This window comes from Notamacropus eugenii, chromosome 1, assembly GCF_028372415.1.
Source record: "Notamacropus eugenii isolate mMacEug1 chromosome 1, mMacEug1.pri_v2, whole genome shotgun sequence".
Taxonomy (NCBI): domain Eukaryota; kingdom Metazoa; phylum Chordata; class Mammalia; order Diprotodontia; family Macropodidae; genus Notamacropus; species Notamacropus eugenii.
The window spans coordinates 216858435-216880548 of NC_092872.1; the positions used below are offsets into that span (position 1 = coordinate 216858435).

General features: G+C 39.1%; 1 protein-coding gene across 5 annotated transcripts in view; it reads right to left on the reverse strand.

The window, feature by feature from the left end:
• DNMBP (dynamin binding protein) overlaps positions 1–22114 on the reverse strand; it is a 107386-nt gene that overhangs the window by 62381 nt on the left and 22891 nt on the right. For all 5 annotated transcript variants that reach the window (XM_072627146.1, XM_072627179.1, XM_072627138.1 and 2 more), the window contains 3 exons: positions 16463–16618; positions 14537–14659; positions 5202–7235 (listed from right to left, as the gene is read on the reverse strand). In XM_072627146.1, coding sequence (XP_072483247.1) covers positions 5202–7235; positions 14537–14659; positions 16463–16607 — 2302 coding nt within the window. In that variant the 5' untranslated portion in view covers positions 16608–16618. The remainder of the gene's footprint in view (positions 1–5201; positions 7236–14536; positions 14660–16462; positions 16619–22114) is intronic.

The following is a 22114-nucleotide window of genomic DNA, read 5'->3' on the forward strand; positions in this document are numbered from 1 at the left end:
GACTGTGGTAGTGAAAACGTAGCAAATTGTAAAGAGTGTCACTGGGTTGGGTCTCGAACAAGTTGTCCTGAGGGTGAGACTTCCCACTTCTTCACACAGGGTCGGAAATACCAAAGTTCCAAAAGGAAGAAATATCCCCAAACAGGTATAAAGTATAAAATGCAACCTGTCATGATGGAAGCTAACCAGAAACTGTAACTCATAGGTAACATTACTTAGAGAAATCATTACCAAAAGTAACTCATTCTACTTTGTGATCTACAGGCAGTTTAGTGAGATGATGAGGCTACCTGACTCTATATGCATCTGGGTGTTCTAACTTAAGTATTAACTATTTTCTTTTTGGTGCGTTTAGGGAGTAAGGGATAAGGGAATTACTGAATATATGCTTCTTGCTGCAGTGGGGAAAAAGGAACTAAGTAAATGTTAGATAAGAAATCATGAAAAGGAAAGAAAAAAGAATTCATGAATAGGAAGGGTTGAATAATTTGGCAGTAGCAACTGCCCTGAGTGCTTAAGTGTGCCAAGGACTGCTGGCAACTGCCCTGAGTGCTTAAGTGTGCCAAGGACTGCTGACCCAAGTTAAATATTATTAGAAAGCAGTCAATTTAAAATATAATCAATGAAAAATAGTGTGTAAATTTGGAAATTGTAACCCATCACTAATAAATGTAAGCAAAGTGAAAGTAGTTGAGCCTAAAATTATAAGAATTAGAGAGAAAGAATTTGTCAATGTCTCTCAATTATGGTTTGAGGAGAAGGTTCTTTGAATCTAGATCCTGGTTGTAGTTCTATGGATAAAAATAGCTTTACAAACTACCACAGTGAAACACAAATCTCTCTAAAAATCATTCACTTAATTAATCAACAAGTATTTATCAAGCATTTACTATGTGCCAGGCATTGTGCTAGGCACTAGGGATACAGAGGCAAAAAAAAAAAGAAAAAAGAAAAAAATCCCTGCTCTCATGGAACTTACACTGTATTGAGGAGACAACAAGTAGATATATATGTAGATACAAAATTAATATGTAGAAAATAAATAAAAATAAAAGGTAGTTAAGAAGGGAGGGCACTAGCTGTTGCAGAAATCAGGAAAGAAATTGTGTAGAAGGTAGTGCATGGGTTGCATCTTGAAAAGAAGGATTCTATGAGGTAAAAATGAGGAAGGAGTGTATTTCAAGCATGGAGGACAGTGAGCACATAGGCAGAGAGATGGGAGATGGACTGTGAGGAACAGAGAGAAGGCCAAAGTGGCTAGACAACAGAGTGACAGAAGGGGAGTAAAATCAATGAGGCCACGTTGAAAAGGCCTTTAAACCACAGATGAGTTTATATTTGATCCTAGAAGCAATGGGGAACCACTAGAGTTGACTGAGTGTGGGAATGAAATGGTCAGATCTGAGTTTCAAGATCTGTTTGGCAGCTCTGTGGAGGATATCTGGGAGCGTGGGAGAAGTCCAGGCTAGCTACTGTTTCATAGCAGCAATGTTGCTCAATTACAGAACAAATCAGGAGTTTGTGAACCTGAGAGACTGAAAGAACTCCAGTGCTGTAGCCAGAGAGAAGTTTGAGACAGGACAGCATTTATAAATAAATACAAAAATAATGACTTGGGGCATGTCGAGTGTGAGATGTCTCCAAGACATTCAGTCTGAAATACTCAAAAGGTAGGATTGAGGCTCAGCTGGAGAGCACAGTGCTAGACATAAAAATTTAGAAGGCACCTCAAAGTGAAAGAAAACTGACAGAAATGAGAAGACCAAGGGCAGAGCCTTGCACAACACCCAGAATTAGAAGTCATGATAAGGACAATGATCTAGCCATAGGTGCCAGAGAGAGGCTAGACAGCTAACAGGAAGACCAAGGTCACAGAAACCCAGAGAGAAAAGAGTATCCAAGAAGAGAAGGGTAGTAGTAAACCATATCAAATGTCACAGAGAGATCAAAAAAATGTGAGGACTGAAAAAAAAGATTTTTGTTAAGTTTGGTAAGAACAATTTTTGTTGAACAATGAGGTTGCAAAATAAATTGCAAACTAAGGATTAAGAGAGCAGGAAGTGAAGTCAACAAATATAGACAAATTTTTCTTGTAGTTTAGCTGAGAAAGGGAGGAGAGATATAGGACAATGGCTTGAGGGGAGGGGAAAGGAGGATCTTGGGAAGATTTTTGAAGGATGGAAGAGACAGCATATTTGAAAGCAGTATAGAAGAACCAGTAAATAGGCTGAAGAATTGGGGAGGAGGGATACAGAAAGGGGGGAAGAGAAAGACAGAGAGAGAGAGAGAGAAGATTGAGGGAGCAACTGGTGGAAATGATTAGCTCAGAAAGGACCTCATTATCAGAAACTTGAAGGAAAGAGAGGGAAAAAGATATCAAATAGTTTTTGAGGTGAAGAGAAGGGGAAAAGAAGGGGTTCAGAGCAAATGTCTCAGTAAAGTACAAAGTTAGGTCTTTACGTAAGAAAATGAATCCCCTCTTCTCCCCTTCTTTTCATCTCATATACTGCTCCCCTTTCTACACAGGCCTTCTCTCCATTCCTCAGGCATTGCCTTCTATCCTGCTGTTAGCGCCCTCTTTCCCAAACTACCTCAGATTTAACTATTTTGCATACTTATCCTCCTTATATTTATTCTGAATATATCAATTTATGTACTTGTTTTCCCCATTAGAACATAAGATCCTTGGGAAAGGGGATTTGTTCATTCTTCTTATTTGTACTTCCAGAATCTAGTAGATGCTAAACAAATGCTTATGATTGGTGGGGAGGGGAGACTTGAAGAGAGAACAGACATTTTAGTACAGCTTCTGTGAGAAAAGCTGGATTTTGAGAGCAGATAACAGTACAGAGTAGTGCTGTTTAACAATAGGTCAACATTGGGAGAAAAAAGTTAAGTCAAAGCAGCAGTAATGTACTAAAGTACAAAAGAACACAAAGAAAACACAGAGGTATGGAGGGGTCAGAGGTGCCTTTGTGAGGAAACCATCATGTTAACTGTATTTTAAATTTTTTTTTTGTTTTCTATTCAAGCTGTTTAAAATATTCAGCAGGAAGAATTTCTTGACTCTTTAAAAAACTTCCAGAGATCCTTAGCAGCTAGTCAGGTTATACATTTCCCAGAGTTGAGGCAATACTCTATAGATACTGCTGAGGAGTGAGTGGGAGGAACGGGTTCAAAGAAAAAGGAGTGCCTGGTTAACTGCCAGAGGACACTTCAGTGGGGACTCCCTCTCCTGACCTTGTTTACTGTCTCTCCCAGGTGCCCAATGGTATGGAATTAGGAGACTAGAGAAGCCAGGGGAAGAAGCAAGGACAGGAATACAAGAAGTGATTAAACTCCCAGTCCAAATCATGGGATAAATGCAAGCTTTTTGTAGACAAAAAGAGAACATCAAAATTTAATGTCTAAATTGCAGCCTAGAGATGCTGTTGGGAGTAAGCTGATCACAGATTCAAGATATGTTCTACTGAGCTATAAGAAAATATCAGTGTTTTATTAAATGGTGGTTAATAACAATCAAGGTTAGGGCATAAAAGTATAAGACTTCATCAGATAGTGTTACTGCTTGAAAATCTTACTATAGTTCTTTATGAAAACTAATCCAATAAATGTTCATTAAGCACCAACTAGGCATAAAGCATTGTTAGGTATTGAGAATACAAAGATAAAAATGGTCCTTGTCCTCAAGAAATTTCTGTTCTGTTGGATAGACAGAATGTATTAATAGATAAATATACACAGGACAATCTGAAGCTAGACAAAACCTAGCTATTCAGGCATCATGAAAGACTCCCCATAGAACACAGCTTATGAGCTGAGCCTTTAAAGAAACCAGGGATTCTAAGAGGCAGAAGGGAAGAGGAAACTATCACTTGTCTAAAGGGAGGGAAGTGAAAAAAGGAGAGCTGAATTCAAAGAACAGCAAGTGTGCCAGTCTGTCTGAAATGTTATGTGTGTTAAGGGGAATAATGTGAAATTATGTTCAGATGCCAGCTAAGAGCCAAACTGTAAAAGCCTTTTTCAATGTCAAACTGAGGAACATGTCCAGTGGCACTAGGAAGCCACTGAAAGTAAATGCCATAACCAGATTTTCTGCCTCTCTTATAGGAGGTAGCTAAGTAATTTGCCCTTAGTTTAAGCTATAATTTGCTAGAACAAGTATACATGAACTACCAGTAGCTTATAAGCTTTCTCCATTATCCATACCTGAGGGGTTATGTACAGCCAACTGGTTTATGCGTTACAACCTAAAGTATTACCTGATGTCAGCTACTAGTATTGCAGGCCTCTTCCTTCCTATACTTACAGGTCAACAAACAACTTCTAAAGGGCTTATTTGGAAATTCACCCTCAGTAAGTGATAGCAAAGATCATTCTCTCCAAGAAATTTTCTGATGTATAACCTGGTCTGCAAAGGACCTACCACCAGAAAGAATAATCAGTCTTAGTTCTTAGGCAACATAGATTCCTTCAGACAAGTTACATGTTTAATATTGCTGACTATTAGAAATAGCATGCTGGTTTACAGTTTCTTATCAGTTTGGTTAGCAGGAATCACTTTTCCAGGGCCTGCTTACACCTGGGTAGTCTTTTAAAGTGGACTTTCTGAACCTGGGAAACTGAGATTGAGACTCTGGACTATGGTGACCCCACCACCCATGTCTTCACTGCCTTTGCAGTTAGACTGAGAGAAGATATAATCAGGGGCATTCTATCCCGAGGCACCACAGATAGTGCCACTTTACTTTTACGGAATTGTCATCAATGAAGGGAGGACAGTAGATTCTATTAAGGGCTAAATGAAGTTAGTCAACTACCAAGTCACAGCTAATAAAAAGAACTCATTCATATAGTGCTCTGACATGTGCAAAGAGCCTTCTTCACAACAGCCCTGCGAAGGCAATAATAACTTGCATATCAATAAAACCCTTTAAAGTTTATTAAAAAAAATTTCCCTACAAGTTTCCTCACTTTTGTGAGGAAACTGAGGCTGAGCAAGGTTAACTTATTTTCACAGGATCCCCCAATCAGAAGGATGACGTTGAGAACAGTTTCGTTTGAAAGACCAAAAACTAAAATAGCTAAGTAACAGTTCTTTGTAAGTGAGAAATTATAACATGTCCCTAGTTAGCCCAGCTAAGCTTTTTACATGAATGTATCATGAATCAGATATGACAACTGAATTCCATCTTACTCACCTCGAAGGTGCTGGAGTTCCATATTCAGCCTTTCAATGTGATAGTCACAGAACTCCAGGTTCTCCAGTGTCCCTGCTGTTAGTTCTTCATCCTGCTTTTCTTCTAGCAACAGGTTTAGTTCCTCTCGAGTCCTGCTAAATTCCTCTAGGTCCTGCTCCATTTCCTGAATCCTGACAAGCAGAAAGGAACACTGGGAGTCTGAGTCTAGGGTCTTGTCCAGATAACTAGAGTTCTCTTTCTCTAATGTATCACAGTGAAGCTGAGAAGGAGGATGGGATTTGACTGATGTTAAATTCATCCTCTGTGGTGCCAAAGGAGGGAGAGGGGCTGGACGGGAGGGCCTCATTGAAAAAGATGGGGATTCAGGTTTCAGGTTCTGGTTCACCAATAAATGAGGAGTAGATGCTGGAGCACAGGGGCGGGGAGGTGGTGGCCTCAGGACCTTTCGCCTTCCAGGTGGCTCTTGCTGAGTTGTTAGTGTGGGAGAACCACGGACGATATCCTTCTCAGAGCTAAAGTCTGTGATTGAAAAGTGCCTGGATATTTTCTTGCTCAACTCTGCCTTAGGTACAGCTAGGCTCTTCTCAAATTGTGCCAATTGCTCTGTCAATTTAGAATCCAGATCAGTACTGCCTTCTCCCTGTGGAAGGACTGGTGCTGTAGTGACAGTTCCCTTGGCTTGCAGACCAGCCTGTATCTCCATGTCTTTTGATATACTACTAAAGCTGGAAGAAGGCTCTCTGGGTTTGTATTGCTGGTTTTTAGTCCTGCCAGTCCCATCCTTGAGTTTAGGGCTTAGTTGATTGGACTTTAGTAGCCCAGAGTCTGAAGCTGCAGAGCTGCTCTGAAGAGGGCTCACTAGACCACCAAGGGTTCTGGGCAGAGAACCTGTTTCTCTGATTGATACAGAAGGGCTATCCCTGTCCTTTGCTTCTGAAGGAAGAGTGTTAGAGCATCCTTCGGAACTTTGGTGGCTCTCTGCTGCTTCCATATTCAGTTGTGTCTCTTTTATAGTGTGGAAATCTAGGCTTTTCTGCTTTGAGGACTGAGGAAGAATTGGAGTCTGAGAGAAAATGCCATTGACTGGTTTTGTGGAATCAGTATTAAGAAAGCCTTTGTTAAGACGACCTTCACAGCCTCTTTCTGGGCTTCTTGGAAGCTCACCCACACTCTCCCTTTCGTAAAGAATTTTATCTTCTTCACAATCAAAAGTCAGATGGCTCAGTGACAAACTGGATGTTTCAGAGACAGTACAAGTGGATTCCTCTACATCACATTCGTGAAGCTTATTCCTTTCATCATGGGCAACAAAGGAGGTCTCCAGGTTACTCAATGGAGTTATAGGACTTTTATTCTGATCACTCTCCTGGGGTATATCTATAGCTTCCCCCATTGTTGTACTAGGAAACAATTTTACAAATCTGTAAGGAAAAATGCCTGTCTTGCCCCTCAGTTTTCCTTCCAGCCAGCCATCTTCCAGTGTCCTCAGAATCTGGATCCTATCTCCCACCTCAAAGTCCAGTTCTTTTGGCTCCAGGGCTTGGAATTTATAGAGGGCAATACCGTAAGCTCCCAATTCATTTTCATCTTCCTCTAGTCCTCTCTTCTTCTCTTCCTGAGCTACATCTAACACACCATTAATAATGTATCTTGAGTTCTCTGTACTTACTGCTTCATTCACAGTCCTCAAGGGCCCTAAAAGCTCCACAAAACCTTCTGGGAATATACCTCTTTGGCCTTCAAGTTCCCCTTCAAACCAGCCTGGTTCAGGTATGCCAATAATGGTGATTATATCCCCTTCTCTGAAATTCAACTCCTCATCCAGTTGAGCAGAAAGTCCCATCAGTGCCCGGGCTTGGCCCATTGAATATTCAGGAACCTGAAGCAGGGTATTCTGAGATTCCCATTGGCGGCTTCTAGAAGAGAGGCAAAGTTCTCGTACACATGATGATGGGAAAAAGCCTCTGGTCCCCCAGCAACTTCGACCTTCTTGCCAGCTGGAGGTAGGAGGGCCATCTAGAATCACCAAGTCACCTAAAGCAGAAGGAGGAAAATAGATAATGACCATGCTATGACCATCCTTGGAGAATATCTTCAGTACCTGTTCACTAAATATTAGAGAAGCTCTAGGAATCTTAAACAACTGAATATCCTGGAATCTCCTTATAACAGTGTCTTTGTTTGTGTTTTCAATTATTTCAAAGGTAAAAAATGCATTATGATGTCAACGTATATGTAAACAAAATATTTATGATGGTTCAGTAGCTAAATTCCCTGGAAGTGGCCCAGAATGGATCTCCTAAAATGAAATTGAAACCTTTGGCAAGAAGATATTTGTAGCCAAGCCTTGGCTTCTCAAAGATCCTATCAAAAACTACTCAATCCCAAATCAATCATAATGAGATATGATTACAAAACTTCAACATACACAAGTACTTCCATTCTTAAAAGCATTTTCCAATAGATAGTATTTAATTTTGTTCTCACAGCAAGGGAGAAACAGGATTGACAGTATTCCCATTTTACAGTTGAAAAAATAAATGAGGTGCAGAGAGGCTTAGTAATTTGCCCAAGGTTACATATCCGGTTATTGCTAGAACTGGAACGGGCCCAAGTCTCCTGACTCCCAGGTAAGTAGAGAAAGAACAATGTTCTGAATCTTTTTCATTCCCTGGGTTATTATATTTCTAAATTTGGTATGATATATTTCGAGGCAGGGACCAAAATTTGTAGTGTAAAAACAAAAAGATCTGTAAATGTGTTGGTAGATTAAGCAAAAGTGAGAATGGGATATAATGAATGAATTTTTAAAACACTGTTATTTTGTTTAGACCCAGAAACAGTTCTCCACAAAAACCTAAACCACAGTAGCCACCAAGGTATTCCTTGAAAACAGTTCAGAAAAACTACCTAACAGTGTGTCATAGCATATTACTTTTCACCTTTGCAGTCTGCCATTTATTAAAAGCAAAGAATGTGGATTCTGACAAAAGAGATGAAAAGGAAGAAGAGTCATGGTGAAGAGGCAGATTGTTCTCTAAGGCCATAAAATACAAATAAATTATTGCTGGTCGGCATCAGTGAAGGTAGTTTCCACACTGAGAGTTCCTTATCCTGATAAAGTCACAGAGACAAACACCATAGATAAATCTTGTACGTATATAGTTGGCAGCTATGTAGTACAGAGGGAAGGGTGCTGGGCCTGAAGTCAGGAAGGCCTAAATTCAAATTCAACTACAGACACTATTTGTACGACCTTGGGCAAACCACTTAACCTCTGTTTGCCTCAGTTTCTTCATCTGTAAAATGAGGATAATAGCACCTACCTCACAGGGTTGTTTTGAGTATCAAATGGTAATATATGTAAAAGTCCTTAGTGTAGTGCCTGGCACACAGATGACATTAAATAAATGCTTATTTCCTATTCCTTTTCCTACTGAAAAGTGACTGGCCCAAAGTCATACAGCCAGTGTGTGACAGAGGTAGAACTTGCCCCCAGGTCTTGCCAAATCTTTCTCCACTAAGCCTCTTTTGTGCAATATAGGGAGTACTAAAACCACCAATATTACTCCCCATGTTGTTATTGCCAAGATGGATGGTTATTTACTTTTCCCCAGAAGGATATACAATAAAGCCAATTAGTAGATGCTTACTGATCACTTTTTATATAGAAAGCACTATTTTAGGACTACGGGTGATGCAAGGCTGAGTGCTGTACTGGCATCCACTGGACTTATGTGGTTGCATGGACAAGAATTGTTCAGGAGGCATAGATGGGTTGTAATTGGCCCTACTGGACACAGTGTGCACATGATTAGATCACAGACCCATCAAAGTACAACACAAATTGAAAAATGAGAAAAAAGTAGTCTGTACAGCAGACAGAACTCTGGAACTGGAGTCAGGAGACTTGCGTTCTGTTCTTTACTATCTGGTTTTAGGGGGCCTTAGGCAAGTCATTAAGTTTTTCGGAGTCTTAGTTTCCTCATATATAAAATGAGAAAGTTGGACTAGATGACTTCTAAGGTCCTTTCTGGCTGCTCTTAGTCTCTGATTATATTAATCAAATAAGAGGAGAGTCATAATACAAAAGTGTGAATTTCAGAGTGGGCTGCTCAGTGGCACAGTTGATACAGTACTAGGCACAGACTCAGAAAAACCTGAGTTTCAATCTAACTCAAACCACTCAATAGCTGTGTGACCCTAGGTAATACCCTTGATGATAACAGCACCTACCTCCCAGGGTAGCACATAGTGCTATATTAGGATGAAAGACACTAATCCTACCACTAACATGACTGTGACCCAAGACCCAGAAGAAGGGATAATCAGCCACTTCCTCCAACATGACCTTAGCAAATGTAGCATATGTGACAGCTGAAAGGGCATTCTCAGGTGGATTCTGGGCCCTACCAGGGGATGCAATTTATTGCTGATTGTGTGGCTACAAATTGAAGCTAAGACAGGATCTCTGCCCTCCACCATCTCCTCTGGTTGGAGGCTTCCAGTTTCTACATGGAATGATGGCAGGGCAGTCAGGCCAACATGACTAATGTGGTCCTTGCATGAATCTTTACTAAAGCAAGAAGCTCTCTGAGACCATTGCCATTGGCTCCTGTGAGAGGAGAGCTTGTGGTCATTCTTAGGTTCCTGCACACCACTATGGAAGGTTCAAGATCAAACTGACTAGGTTTTCAAAAGAGAATAATACTTAACATGGACATTTTTAGAGTTAAAATCTTTTGCATCCTTGCAAATCAAAATTTGTATTAGCATCTGGTTGCATTTTCAAAAGTCCTATTATGAACTTAAGAATCAAAAGAGGTCATTCCTGTCTATACAGCAGTATACAAAAAGAACTGTATGTCAAACTTGTAAAAAAAAAACAAGTTGCTTTTTAAGCAAAACCAATGCAGAGAATGGCCAGGTCCAAAAATTCACATCTCTGCACATGAGTGTGTCACCTCTCTGTTAGGAAGCAGATGACATGCTTCCTCATGGATCCTCTGAAGAAAGGATTTTTGATTCTTTCAAAGATGATTTCTACAATGTTGGTCTTGTATAAATTATTCTCGAGTCTACTTCACTCTGCATCAACGTCGGCATCAATACGCAGTACTTTCACTTCCCTATCCGCTGTGCTATGGACTTTCTGGACGTTGCTACCACAGCTTAGCTGCCTCCTCATTCTGGATCTTCTGTTCATGTCCAGAATCTTCTCACCCCTGGAACGCTGCTCCACCATGCTGTCCCTCTTTTTGAATTTGAAAGTTCCTTCTGAGGGTACTCACATTCTGGGAACAGGTCCAGTCAGCCACGCTTCACTCCCCTGGTTGTCCAGATTTCACCACCATGCCTTTCTCCATGTACCTGCTGCTGTCTGCCCCATCTCCCACCCCTCCCTATTATGTTGTTATTATTGTTCTCCACCATTAGAATTTAAGCTCCTTGAGGACAGTGATTTTCTTTTTCCTTGGAATAGAATATCCAGGCTTTGTTTTTTGTTTCAAATTATAGGTTTTTAGGGATTGTAGTGATTCTAAAAATTCTCTTCTTAACTTCTTTTCTAGGTCACAATTATTTATATCATGCACCTTACATTTTCCTCTATCAATCTTGTGATTTTATTCTAATATTTCTTGCTGTGTCATGGGACCATTATTTTCTGTTTGATCTATTTTAGGGGAAGAAGGAAGGAAAGGTTATAAGAATTTATTTTGTGCCTACTATGTGCCAGGCACATACTAAGTGCTCTACAAATATCTCCTTTGAGCCTCACTACCTCCTTGAGAGGTAGTTACTATTATTATCCCCATTTTATAGTTGAGGAAATTGAAGCAAACAAGAAATTAAGTGGCCTGCTCAAGGTCACCCAGTTAGTAAGCATCTGAATCCAGATTTAAACTCAGATCTTCCTGCTCCAGGCCTAGAATGTTCATTTTCAGAGATTCCATTTCTTGGGTAACCTTTACCCAAGCTATTTATTTTTTTCCTAATTCTTTCTTCCCAAGCTTTTATCTCACTTTTAAAATTTTTTGCTTCATTTCTTCTAGGTATTCATGTAGTCCTTGTGGAAAATCCTTTTTTATCCTTTGAGTATCTTGCTTATAGTTTTTACAGAGTTACTCTCTACTCCTTTTCAGGTTTTTCTCAATCTAAAATAATTGTTTATACTGGTAAGCATCTTAGCTGGCTCATCTCTTCTCCTTTCACTCTGTAATGTGAGTTTGTGCCAGGACCAGGTTCCATCCCCTGCTGTGCTTTTTGGAGGGGGTTATTTGTTCTTCTTGGTCTCTTTGAGGGTTCTCTGAATTCTTGCAGTGACTCCTACCTCCCAGAGTCAGGCCTCCCTGAATCTTTCAGATTCAGAACACTGATCTTCAGGGCCCTCTAGAGCATCTCAGGACAAAATACTGGAGACCTCAAAGTCTCTGGGTGCCTAGGGTATCCAGATAAGAGGTCTGTGGTGCCACCCTAGCTACTGATGCTGTAATACATAGGTGAGAAACTTACTGCCTGAGGGGCCACACACACACACACACACACACACATACACACATTTAAATGTAATTGGGAAATGTTTAACAAAATAAAAATACAATAGAACGTAATGTTAATTTGTGGTTTTCTATTTCTATTTGGTCTTGACACCACTGCTCTATCAGGCTTCCAAGGTCTCTATATTGGGATACCAAAGCCCTGGGGTTTCTCTAGATGGGAAAGGGTTTTGTGCCACAGCCAAAGAAGGAGCCACTGGCCAGAGATCCTCTTGCTGTCTCCTGACACAGACATTGCTAGGCTAGGCATGTCTGTGGCCCATCTCCACTTGCACTGATAGACTACTAGTGTATCTGTCTGCACTTACTATTTCTAGCTTTGCTGAAGGTCTTTTCCTACTTCTGACTTTTGGGCAATTCTTTTGTGGGAGAATCCAATTACTGTAGTTTCTCAATGGATTTCCTGATCATCATTCAGTCAACTGAGAATTTCAGGTTTTCACTAGAGTGTGTGAGAACAGGCAGTCTGTCTCCATTTAAGCTGCCATCTAGGCCGTAAGTTCTCTGGTCGCATCTCTGTCTTTGTAGAGATAAGCATTAGCATTTGTTTAGTTCACCTTACCTAGAAACTGGAAAAGTATTTCAAAGAATTTCAGTGTAGGAAAGGACCCTGTCTCTCCTTTCTTCCTTAATTAGTAATCATCCTCATGAGCAGCCACCTGGCCTCTGCATGAAGCCTGGAGTGATGAAGAACTCATCTCCTCCTTAGGTACCACATTCCCCTTCCAGACAGCTCTGACAGTAGGCTGACATCTGCCTCCCATCTACTTCCACCCACAGTTTTGTTTTCCTCTTTGGAGTCAAACAAGGCAAATTTAATCACTCTTCCACATTCCCTCCAAATTCTTGACGATGGCATTTATGTAGTCACCACTGTCTCTCTCCAGGCTATATCTAGGGATATTAATCCCTAGTTTCCTTAGCTGATGTTCCTATGACAAGATTTCAAGTTCCCTTATAATCTTCATCCTTCTTCTCTGGACTTTCTTCAACTAATCAGTGTCCTTCCTAAAATACTAGAAAGAGCTAACCACAATATCCTCATATGGTCCGAGCAAGGTAAAGGACAGAGCAGTTGCCACACTAGCCCCAACCCTAATCTGGACATCATACTTTACTAATGCAGACTAAGATGACATTTCCTTTTCTGGCTGCCTTATCACTTTTGACTCATACTGAGCCCCCTAAAGCCTCCAGGCTGCTGTTTTTTGCTTTTAATTTTATTTCTTTGGTCTCTTGTTTTCATTTTTCAAACCATGAACTTAACAAACACCAAATACATAGTATTATAAAGTAAAACAGAAAAAGAGGCTTTGATCTGCATCGATGAAGGAAGCTTTCTTGACTGGTAATTGTCATTGGAGGTACCATCCTTTAAGGTGTCACCAGACTTGCAAAACAGGTCCTAAACTGGAGACAAGCAATCTGGGGCTTTTGAAATGGTTATGGGCATCACTCTTGACATTTCTCTCCACATTTGTCTTTTTTTCTCTTTTCTTTCTCCCTTTTTATTCTTGCTCATTCCCCTTATTTTCCTTCTTCCCTGTGTTTTCAGTGATCAACGGCACTCAAAGCTAGGGCTTAATCCAGCTCTTGATATTTAAGCAGAAAGACAGGTTAGCTTCTGTGTTTAAAGGGAGAGCTCAAAAACACCTTGATTTTTCCAGTCAATGGGAAGCTTATGGAAGAAAAAAAGGAGGGACAGGTGACACCTGCTGGAGGTCCAAGGGTGGAGCATTTTACTCTGCAGAAGGAGATTACATATCTACCCTACAACACTAAGGGAAGCAGAGAGAGTCTACAGCTAGGAGCTGATACCCCTGGCCCAGGAGCCTATTAGCAGCTACCCATTCTGCTCAAATTGTCATTTCCCACGTTTCTGCCTATACAGAGGTCACCCTTCATGCCTCAAGGTGGCCCTCAGATCTCAGTTACCCACTGAAATCCTTCTCTTCCTCCATCTCTGTTCAAATGCCACTTCCTTTTTAAAATCTTCCCTCACTCACAAACTAAAGGGATCTCTCTCACCCCTCAAATTTTCCTCAAGTACTTCATCTAGAACTCTCTTTTTCCTCTGTGACAATAAAGTACAGTAGAAAGACTGATGGATTTGCAGCCAGGAAAGATCTGGGTTCAAATCCTATCTCTGATGCTAACTGGTTACATGACATAATTTTTGACCCTCGGCTTCCTCTTCTGTAAAAAAAAGGAATAATCATACATTTAATATCTACTTCACAGATTGTTGTGAGGATCAAGAAGCAATGTGAAAAAGGTATTTTATCAATTTTAAAGCAAGTCAGCTCTTACCATTTATCACTGTTATTACTGTCATAAATAAATTGGACATTACAGTGCTGAAATGTTCTGATTTCAAATATACTCATTTGAATTTTTTTATATCCCATTCTTAGAAATTCAAAGAAATAATAACACTTTAGTTTCTAAGAAGTTGCATGTATACGTCCAAGATCATGGTTAGGATTAGCTTCTTAAAACTACTGATTTCACACTAGGTCCTCATGACTGTGGGGAGAGCTAAATTTGAAACAAAACTCCAACCATATCTAGGAACTAGAAGAGTAGAATGAGTCTCCTTTGTCATTCACTGCCTGACCCCTGAATCTCATTTCTCTCTCTACCATGACAGAAGGTCTTCCTAGCTCAAGACTGGGAATTTAAACATGGAAAATCTAGCCTAAGAGTCACCAAGCCTAAGAAGAATTCCCTTTCATCTTAGTTAAGGTAGTCTTTTCTTTTCCCTGGGTGACAGTTTACCTCGATGGAGGGAAAGACTATCCATATCCTGGGATAAAAATTCAGAGATGCAAACAAACAGCCTTTCTCCACGCTTCATACTGGGAATGGTCACGATCTCCACAAAACTGCTAGGGAATTGTCCTAGAAATAGAAACAGAAACTTCAGGTATGACCTTTTTTTTTCTGAAAGACACACAAAAACACATGAAGCATTCCTCAAGACTATGTATACTTTAATATGAAACAATTACTGAGCTTCTGCTGCTATCCAATACTGCTGGCATAAGGCAAGTACATAACACAGAAGACAAAGGGTCTATCTTCAAGAACTTTAAAATCTACTTTAAACAAGACTCATGGAAAGAAAAATACATATAAGGTTAATTATTCAAATGAAAATATATACCTATTCATTATAACATTATCAATGAGGACTTTCTGAAATACTCAATCTGATTTTTATAGGAGTAAGGTAACATGGTGAATGGAAACTAAGAAACGACTTCTAAAATGGAAGACAAGTTGAGCAAAGACAGACTAAATAATCTACAAAGAATGATCAGCATAAATAAAAACACAAGTCAGTCTGACTGAACTAAAAGAAGGCTGGATCATTTCAGGAGATGAGGGCATGAGGAAAGATAAACAAAGGATCTGAATGATCATGGTCAGGAGGTGCTGTTGGATATAAAAGGCAGTAGAAAGCCCCAGAGCATTTGAAGGACAAGAGTGCATTCTGGCTTCATTCAGAGAGAGGCAGTGTCCAAGACTACAGAGTTGAAAGTACCACTATATTCTGCACCCTAGTTAGACCAATATCTGGAATCACATTTTAAGAAAATGAAGAGCATTTAACTGAAGAACATCCCGAGAAGGGCACTCAGAAGAGTTAAAGACCTAAAACTCATGCCAGAAGATGACTAGTTGAAGGAATTAATATTGTTTAAAGCAGAAAAGAGAAGGCTTAGGGAAAATATGTTAGCAGTCTGCAAATGTCTGAAAGGCTAGCATAATGAAAGAAGGATTAGACTTATTCTCATGACCCCAAAGTATAGAACAAGGAATGATCAGTACAAATTAAAAAGATACAAATTTGGACCTGGTATAAGAGCAAACTTCCTTGATCAGATCTATCCAGTGTGGAATGGGCTATCTTAACAAGTAGTGGATCCTCTCTCACTAGAACTCTTTAAGCAAAGGCTGTTGATTATCTGTTGATAATGTTACAGAATGGGTTCTTCTTCAGGTATGGATTAGACTTTCACTTTCTGTAAAGACTTTGAGGTTCCTTCCAAATCTGGAATCAGATTTGAAGAGAAAACTGATTCAGATTTTGAAAAGAGAAGTAGTTAGGACTGACTACAGAAGAGAAAGAATTCATGGCAAAAAAGAAGGAAGAGATAAGGGTGAATGAGGTTAAGGACAATGGGGGTAGTTGGCATCAAATGGTCTCAAACTGTTGTCCTTAAAGAAAAAAAAGTTGTCACCAGTAACAGAAGACAGATATGGAATATTTAAGAGTTTTATCTTCACTGACATATAGGATCACATATTTAGAGCTGTAAGGATCCACAGAAACCTTCTAGTTCAACCCCTCAGGTCCAGAGGGGTTAAGTGACTTGTCAGGTTTACAGAGGTAACAAGTATCAGAAGTGGGTGTGAATCCAATTTCTCTGACTTGAGAGCTAATACTCTTTCCCTAAATAATGCTGCCTCTCACAGAATTCTCTGTTCAATAAAGTAAGTATTATTATAAGAATATAGGGTACTACTGTTCATTTCTGGGCTTTCTTCCCCTATTTTCACTTTTTTTTAACTTGTAAGTTCCCAATTCTATCTCTTCCTTCCTCCCCCACCTCTGACTCCCCATTTTCACTTTAAGTTATAATCTGGAAAGGAGTTAGACAGATTTTGTGTATAGTGAATAAGTGGTAGACCTCTTACCTGTAACATCCTCTTTCTTTCCCAAGAGCCAAAATTCATCTACTACTTCCAGCACCTCAATAACATCCCCTACAAACAGGGGCAGTTCCTCTGATACACTTGGACAGAAGTCAAAAATAGCACGAACCACTGAGCCAGGTTCCATGGCTTAGAAACCTGAAAAGAGAGAAAAACACTTCTATCCGAAACTGAAAAGGTCACAGAAACAAATCTACCTTTAGATAACAAAGTCTAAGAGTTAGTCAAAGAGATGTGTCTTTAGGACAAAGAGATTGTCCTATTTTTGAGGGACATTCATAATAACAAGGTTGATTCTTATGTCTCTTACATTTACAGAGTGCTTTTTAACCTTTCGAGGTCTTTTTCTCATTGGATTCAATGACTGCTCATAAAGTAGGAAGGCAATAGATGCTCTCTAGGGGTGGGGAACATGTGACCTTGAGGCCACATGGAGCCCTCTAGGTCCTTGAGTTCAGCCTTTTGATTGAGTCCAAGTTTTACAGGATAAGGGCATTTGTCCTGTGAAGTTTGGATTCAATCAAAGGGCTGCTCTTGAGGACCTAGAGGGCTAAATGTGGCCTCAAGGCCGCAGGTTCTCCACCCCTGCATACACATGAGAGTTTGAAGAGATACCTGTTAGGAAATGTAGGTTTGCACTTCACCAGAAGCAATTCATAGATTCGATCAATTTAGAAAAGTAGAAGCAGGACCCCTTCAGTCTGTAGAGACAGGAGGGCTTCCCTGCCTCCAGTATCTCCCCACACCACTCTATCCTCCACTCAGATGCAAAACTAATCTTCCTAAAATGCAAGCCTGATTGTGTCACCCTCTCTACTCAATAAACTCTAGTGGATCCTTATTAGCTCCACAATCAAACAGAAAATCTTCTGTCCAGCTGGTAAAGCCCTCCTAACTTGGTCCTTTCCTACCTCTCTAGTCTTCTTATACTTTACTCCCTTCTGTGTACTCTCAGATTCAGTTACATTAGCCTTCTTGCTGTCCTTTATATTTGATATTCCATCTCTTGACTTTGTGTCATTTTACTGAATGTCTTCCCTGCCTGAAATGCTCTCTCTTCATCTCCACCTCTTTCCTTGCCTGGCTTCCTTTTAAACTTATCTTAAATTCTACCTTCTGTAGGAAGGCTTTCTTTGTCCCTCTCAATGCTAGTGCTTTCCCTCTAAGTGAGGGAAGTATTTACACTATAAATGTCTTGTATGTACAAAGTTGGCCACTAGGTGGTGCAATGGATAGAGTACTGAGGCTGGAGAGTACTGAGTTCAAATGCAACCTCAAGTACTTTAGCTTAACGAATGACTTTGGGCTTAATATTTGTTTGCCTCAGTTTCCTCCTCTGTAAAATGGGGATAATAATAGCACCTACTTCCCAAGGTTGTTAGGAGGATCAAATGAGATAGTAGTTGTAAAGAGCTAAGCACAGTTCCTGGCACACAGCACTATACAAAAGTTGGTTGTTTACTACTGTTGTTGTTTACATGCTTTCTTCATCATTAGACTGTGAATTCCTTAAGGGCAAACATCATATTTGGTTGGTTGTTTGTTTTTTAACTTTCTTTGCATCTTCACTACTAGCAAAGCCTGACACACAGTAAGCACTTAAAAAATGCTTGCTGACTGACTTACCTACTTTTACTTGGTGCCTCAAACTCCACTCAAATAACTGAGCCTTTGAAATGTCAAGAGCTAAACCTATAAAATGGTCAAAAAAATGCTATATAGGAAAACGACCCACATGCACAAAAATATTTATAGCAGCTCTTTTTGTGGTGGCAAAGAATTGGAAATTAAGAGGATGTTCATCAATTGGGGAATGACTGAACCAGTTGTGGTATATGAATGTAATGGAATATTACTTTGCTATAAGAAATGATGAACAGGAGGACTTCAGAAAAACCTGGAAAGACTTACATAAACTGATGCTGAGTGAAGTGAGCAGAACCAGGAGAACACGGTACACAGTAACAGCCACAATGTGAGACGACTGATTTTGATAGACTTAGCTCTTCTTAGCAATGCAAGGATCTAAGAAAACTCCAAAAGACTACAATGGAAAATGCTATATCCATATCCAGAAAAAGAACTTTGGAGTCTGAATGCAGATGAAAGCATACTACTTGCTTTCTTTTTCCTTTGTTGAATTGTTTTGTTTCCTCTCATGGTTCCTCCTACTAGTTCTAATTTTTCTTTACATCATGACTAACTTAAAAATATGCTTAATATGGAATTTTTATGTAGAGCCTATATCAGATTGCATGCCATCTTGGGGAGAGGGGAGGAGAAGAAAATTTAAAACTCAAAATTTTATGGAGTGAATGTTGAAGACTAAAAATAAATTAATTATATATAAAAAAGAAAATGCTATACAGATAGAAAAATACTTTACAGATACTGCAAGAACATATAGGGTCTTGCATCTTAGTGTGTATTAAGTGGGTGTGGAAATTGTGCCTACCCCTTATGTACTAAGCTTTTTAAGGAAAGCATATGATCATCACATTGTTTAGTATTCTGATGTGTATATGTCACTCTCAATAACAGAAATAGAAGGAAATAGAGAGATTTAGCTTTGCAAAGGGCCTCAGAGATCATCTAGTTTAGGGGTCCTTAACTTTTTCTGTGTCATAGACCCCTTTGGCAATCTTGTGAAGCCTAAAGACCTCTTTCAAAATAATGTTTTTAAATGCATAATGGAAACCAATTATACTGAAACACAGTTATCAAACTTTTTTTAAAAAACAAGTTCACAGATCCTAGATTAAGAACCCCTCAACTAGTCCAATATAATATCTACATGTATGTAGTCAGATAAGATTAAAACTAAGGTGCTTTAGAATCTTTGTAATGAGAGCTAATGACAATAAGGTAGTATCACCCACATCTTACCATATAGTTTATAACCCCAGAGGGAAATGTTAAGCACATACATTCAAGTGTTAGAAAGGAATATTAAGTTTGAATCATAAACGATAGAATTAAACCTTCGACATAATACTATTTACATTTGTTGGGAAATTAAGGTAAGATAGCTTATGTTGGTATACCTTAAACTCAAAACTGATCTAAAAGGTCCTTAAAAGAAAAGACTTGGGGTCATCTGTCAAGAAGTTTCAGAATGAAATCACTATTGATTAGAGAAAAGCAAATTAAAACAACTCTGGGTTACCACTTCACATCTATTGGATTAGCTAATATGACAGAAAAGAAAAATGACAAATGTTGGAGGGGATGTGGGAAAATAAAGACACTAACATACTGCTGGTGAAGTTGTACACTAATTCAATCATTCTGGAGAGCAATTTGGAACTATGCTCAAAAGGCTATAAACCCATAAATACCTTTTGATCAAGCAATACCACTACTAGATCTGTATCTCAAAGACATAGAAAACACACACAAAAGGACCTATATGTACAAAAATATTTCTAGCAGCTCTTTTAGTGGTGGCAAATTGAAAATTGAGGGTTATGTACATCAATTGTGTAATGGTTGAACAAGCTGTATATGATTGTGATGAAATATTACTATGCTATAAAAAATGATGAGCATGATGCTTTCAGAAAAACTTGGCAAAGCTTACATGAACTGATGCAAAGTGAAATGAGCAGAACCAGGAAAATATTGTATGTAGTAACAATAATATTGTATGATGATCAACTGTGAGTAACTTGGATGTTCTCAGCAATAAAATAATCTAAGAAAATTCTGAAGGGCTGAAGAAAAATGCTGTCCATCTCCAGAGAAAACTGATAGAGCCTGAATGCAGACCAAAGCATGCTTTCTCTTTTTTTTTGGGGGGGGGGGGGTTGTCTATTTTCTTTCACAGCATAATTTACATGGAAATATGTTTTGCATGACTGTACATGCATAGCCTACATCAAATTGCTTGCCTTCTCAACGAGGAAGGGAGGAGAAAGCAGTGAGAATTTGGAACTCAAAATTTTGGGAAAAAATGTCAAAATTGTTTTTACTTGTAATTGGAAAAAATAAAATGGTGAATTAAAAAAAATTTCAGAATAGAAAGAAAGCTGATCGTATTATCTTTGACTTCATATCCCAGTACAAAGAGGAAAAAAAAGTAGCTATGAAGAACACTTTCCACAACTCCCTGCTTTCTCCCCATACAAAACATTTCCTACAATTTTATTAACCACTTAAATTACAATTAGATGCAGAAAATGTCATTTTTGCAGGCATCTATAAATCCATTATATATTATTACAGTGAAATATTTATCTGGCAAAAGTGAATTTTCCAGATACCTGAAATATTTTGAAACTTGAAGGCTTTCAGTATCAAAACATGGTTTATTTTAGTAAATTTGATGGAAATATTCCTAAAATGTTTTGTTCTCATTAGTGCTTTCTTACATGTAATCTTTTCTTTAGGACTCAGTATTATGAAGATCTCCTAGTGTACTACATTGCAAATTCTGATGGCTGTTTTGTTCCTATTTCTCCTTATTTCTTATTGAAACCAGTTTACCTTTTAACAGCCTCTCAGGCTTTCTTCTAGTTTGCCACTAGAAATCTATCTGCTTGTTACCAAACAAGTTTCAAAATACTTTTATATAAATGAACTCAAATTCAACTTCAAGCATGAACCTAAAGGCTTTTCCTAGGAGAAAGAACAAGACTTTAGTGTTTGAAGTAACTTTCACATGGCAGTGAAAATTATTTCAGCTGCTCAGAAAACTTTTGGTCTTTTTTTGATTACTTTTTGACAAGGTTCTGAAGGGGTTGAAATTGTCCCAAGTCCAACCTCCAGGTAACTGGAATATCTGTACAGGACAAAAATAGTAATAACTATTTTCACACAGGGCTTACCTTTTTAGAAGCAACTGCAACAACCTTCAAATGCTAATCTTGGACAGAAATTTATTTTCTTCCTTACAAGGCCCTCAGGCTTTAGTTAAAAGGCATCCCTCTGAAAGCATCACATTAAATTGATAGGACTAGCATAGGACTAATACTGTTGGTTCTTCTAAGAAGCATTTATTGAGCCTCAAGTCATCTGTTTAGAACAAATGGCACCATGCTTTCTCTTACAAACAACATTACCGAGTACATTAGCCAGGATTGTTGTAGCCTAAAAAAAAAAAGGTTAAATAAAGCACCTTCCCCTGACAACCTAGAAGGCTGCTGCTGCTGTTACAAAACAGCTGAAGACTTCTGTAATTGAAGTGGTTCATGTGCAAGGTCAGGAAGCTGAACCTCAATGGCTGCATCCCCCAAATATTACCATAAAATTCATCTCAATCTCTGGGTGCTACAAACAAAAAGGACATATCATTCACACTTGGAATGTGTGAAGGCCCCACCAAGATGTTACAAGGCACCAACTACAAGGCAAATGGAAGCTGCTCAGCTGTCTGCCTCGGGAAAGGACAAAGAAAATCCAAAGCAGAGGAGAAATGGAAAAGCCAATTTTCCCCCATAGGAAAGCTGTATGTACCTGCCTAGAACAAGCTTCCCTGCTGGCAGAGTCCTGGAACCACAGTTAGAGCATACATCCCAGAAGAGGTAAATACTTCATGCTAGTAGTCATTTACACTTTAGTGTGAATAACTGCCACATCTTTCTCAACATTAGGTTTTGATAAGGGGAAAGAGAAAAGAAACCATGAAGGAACTGG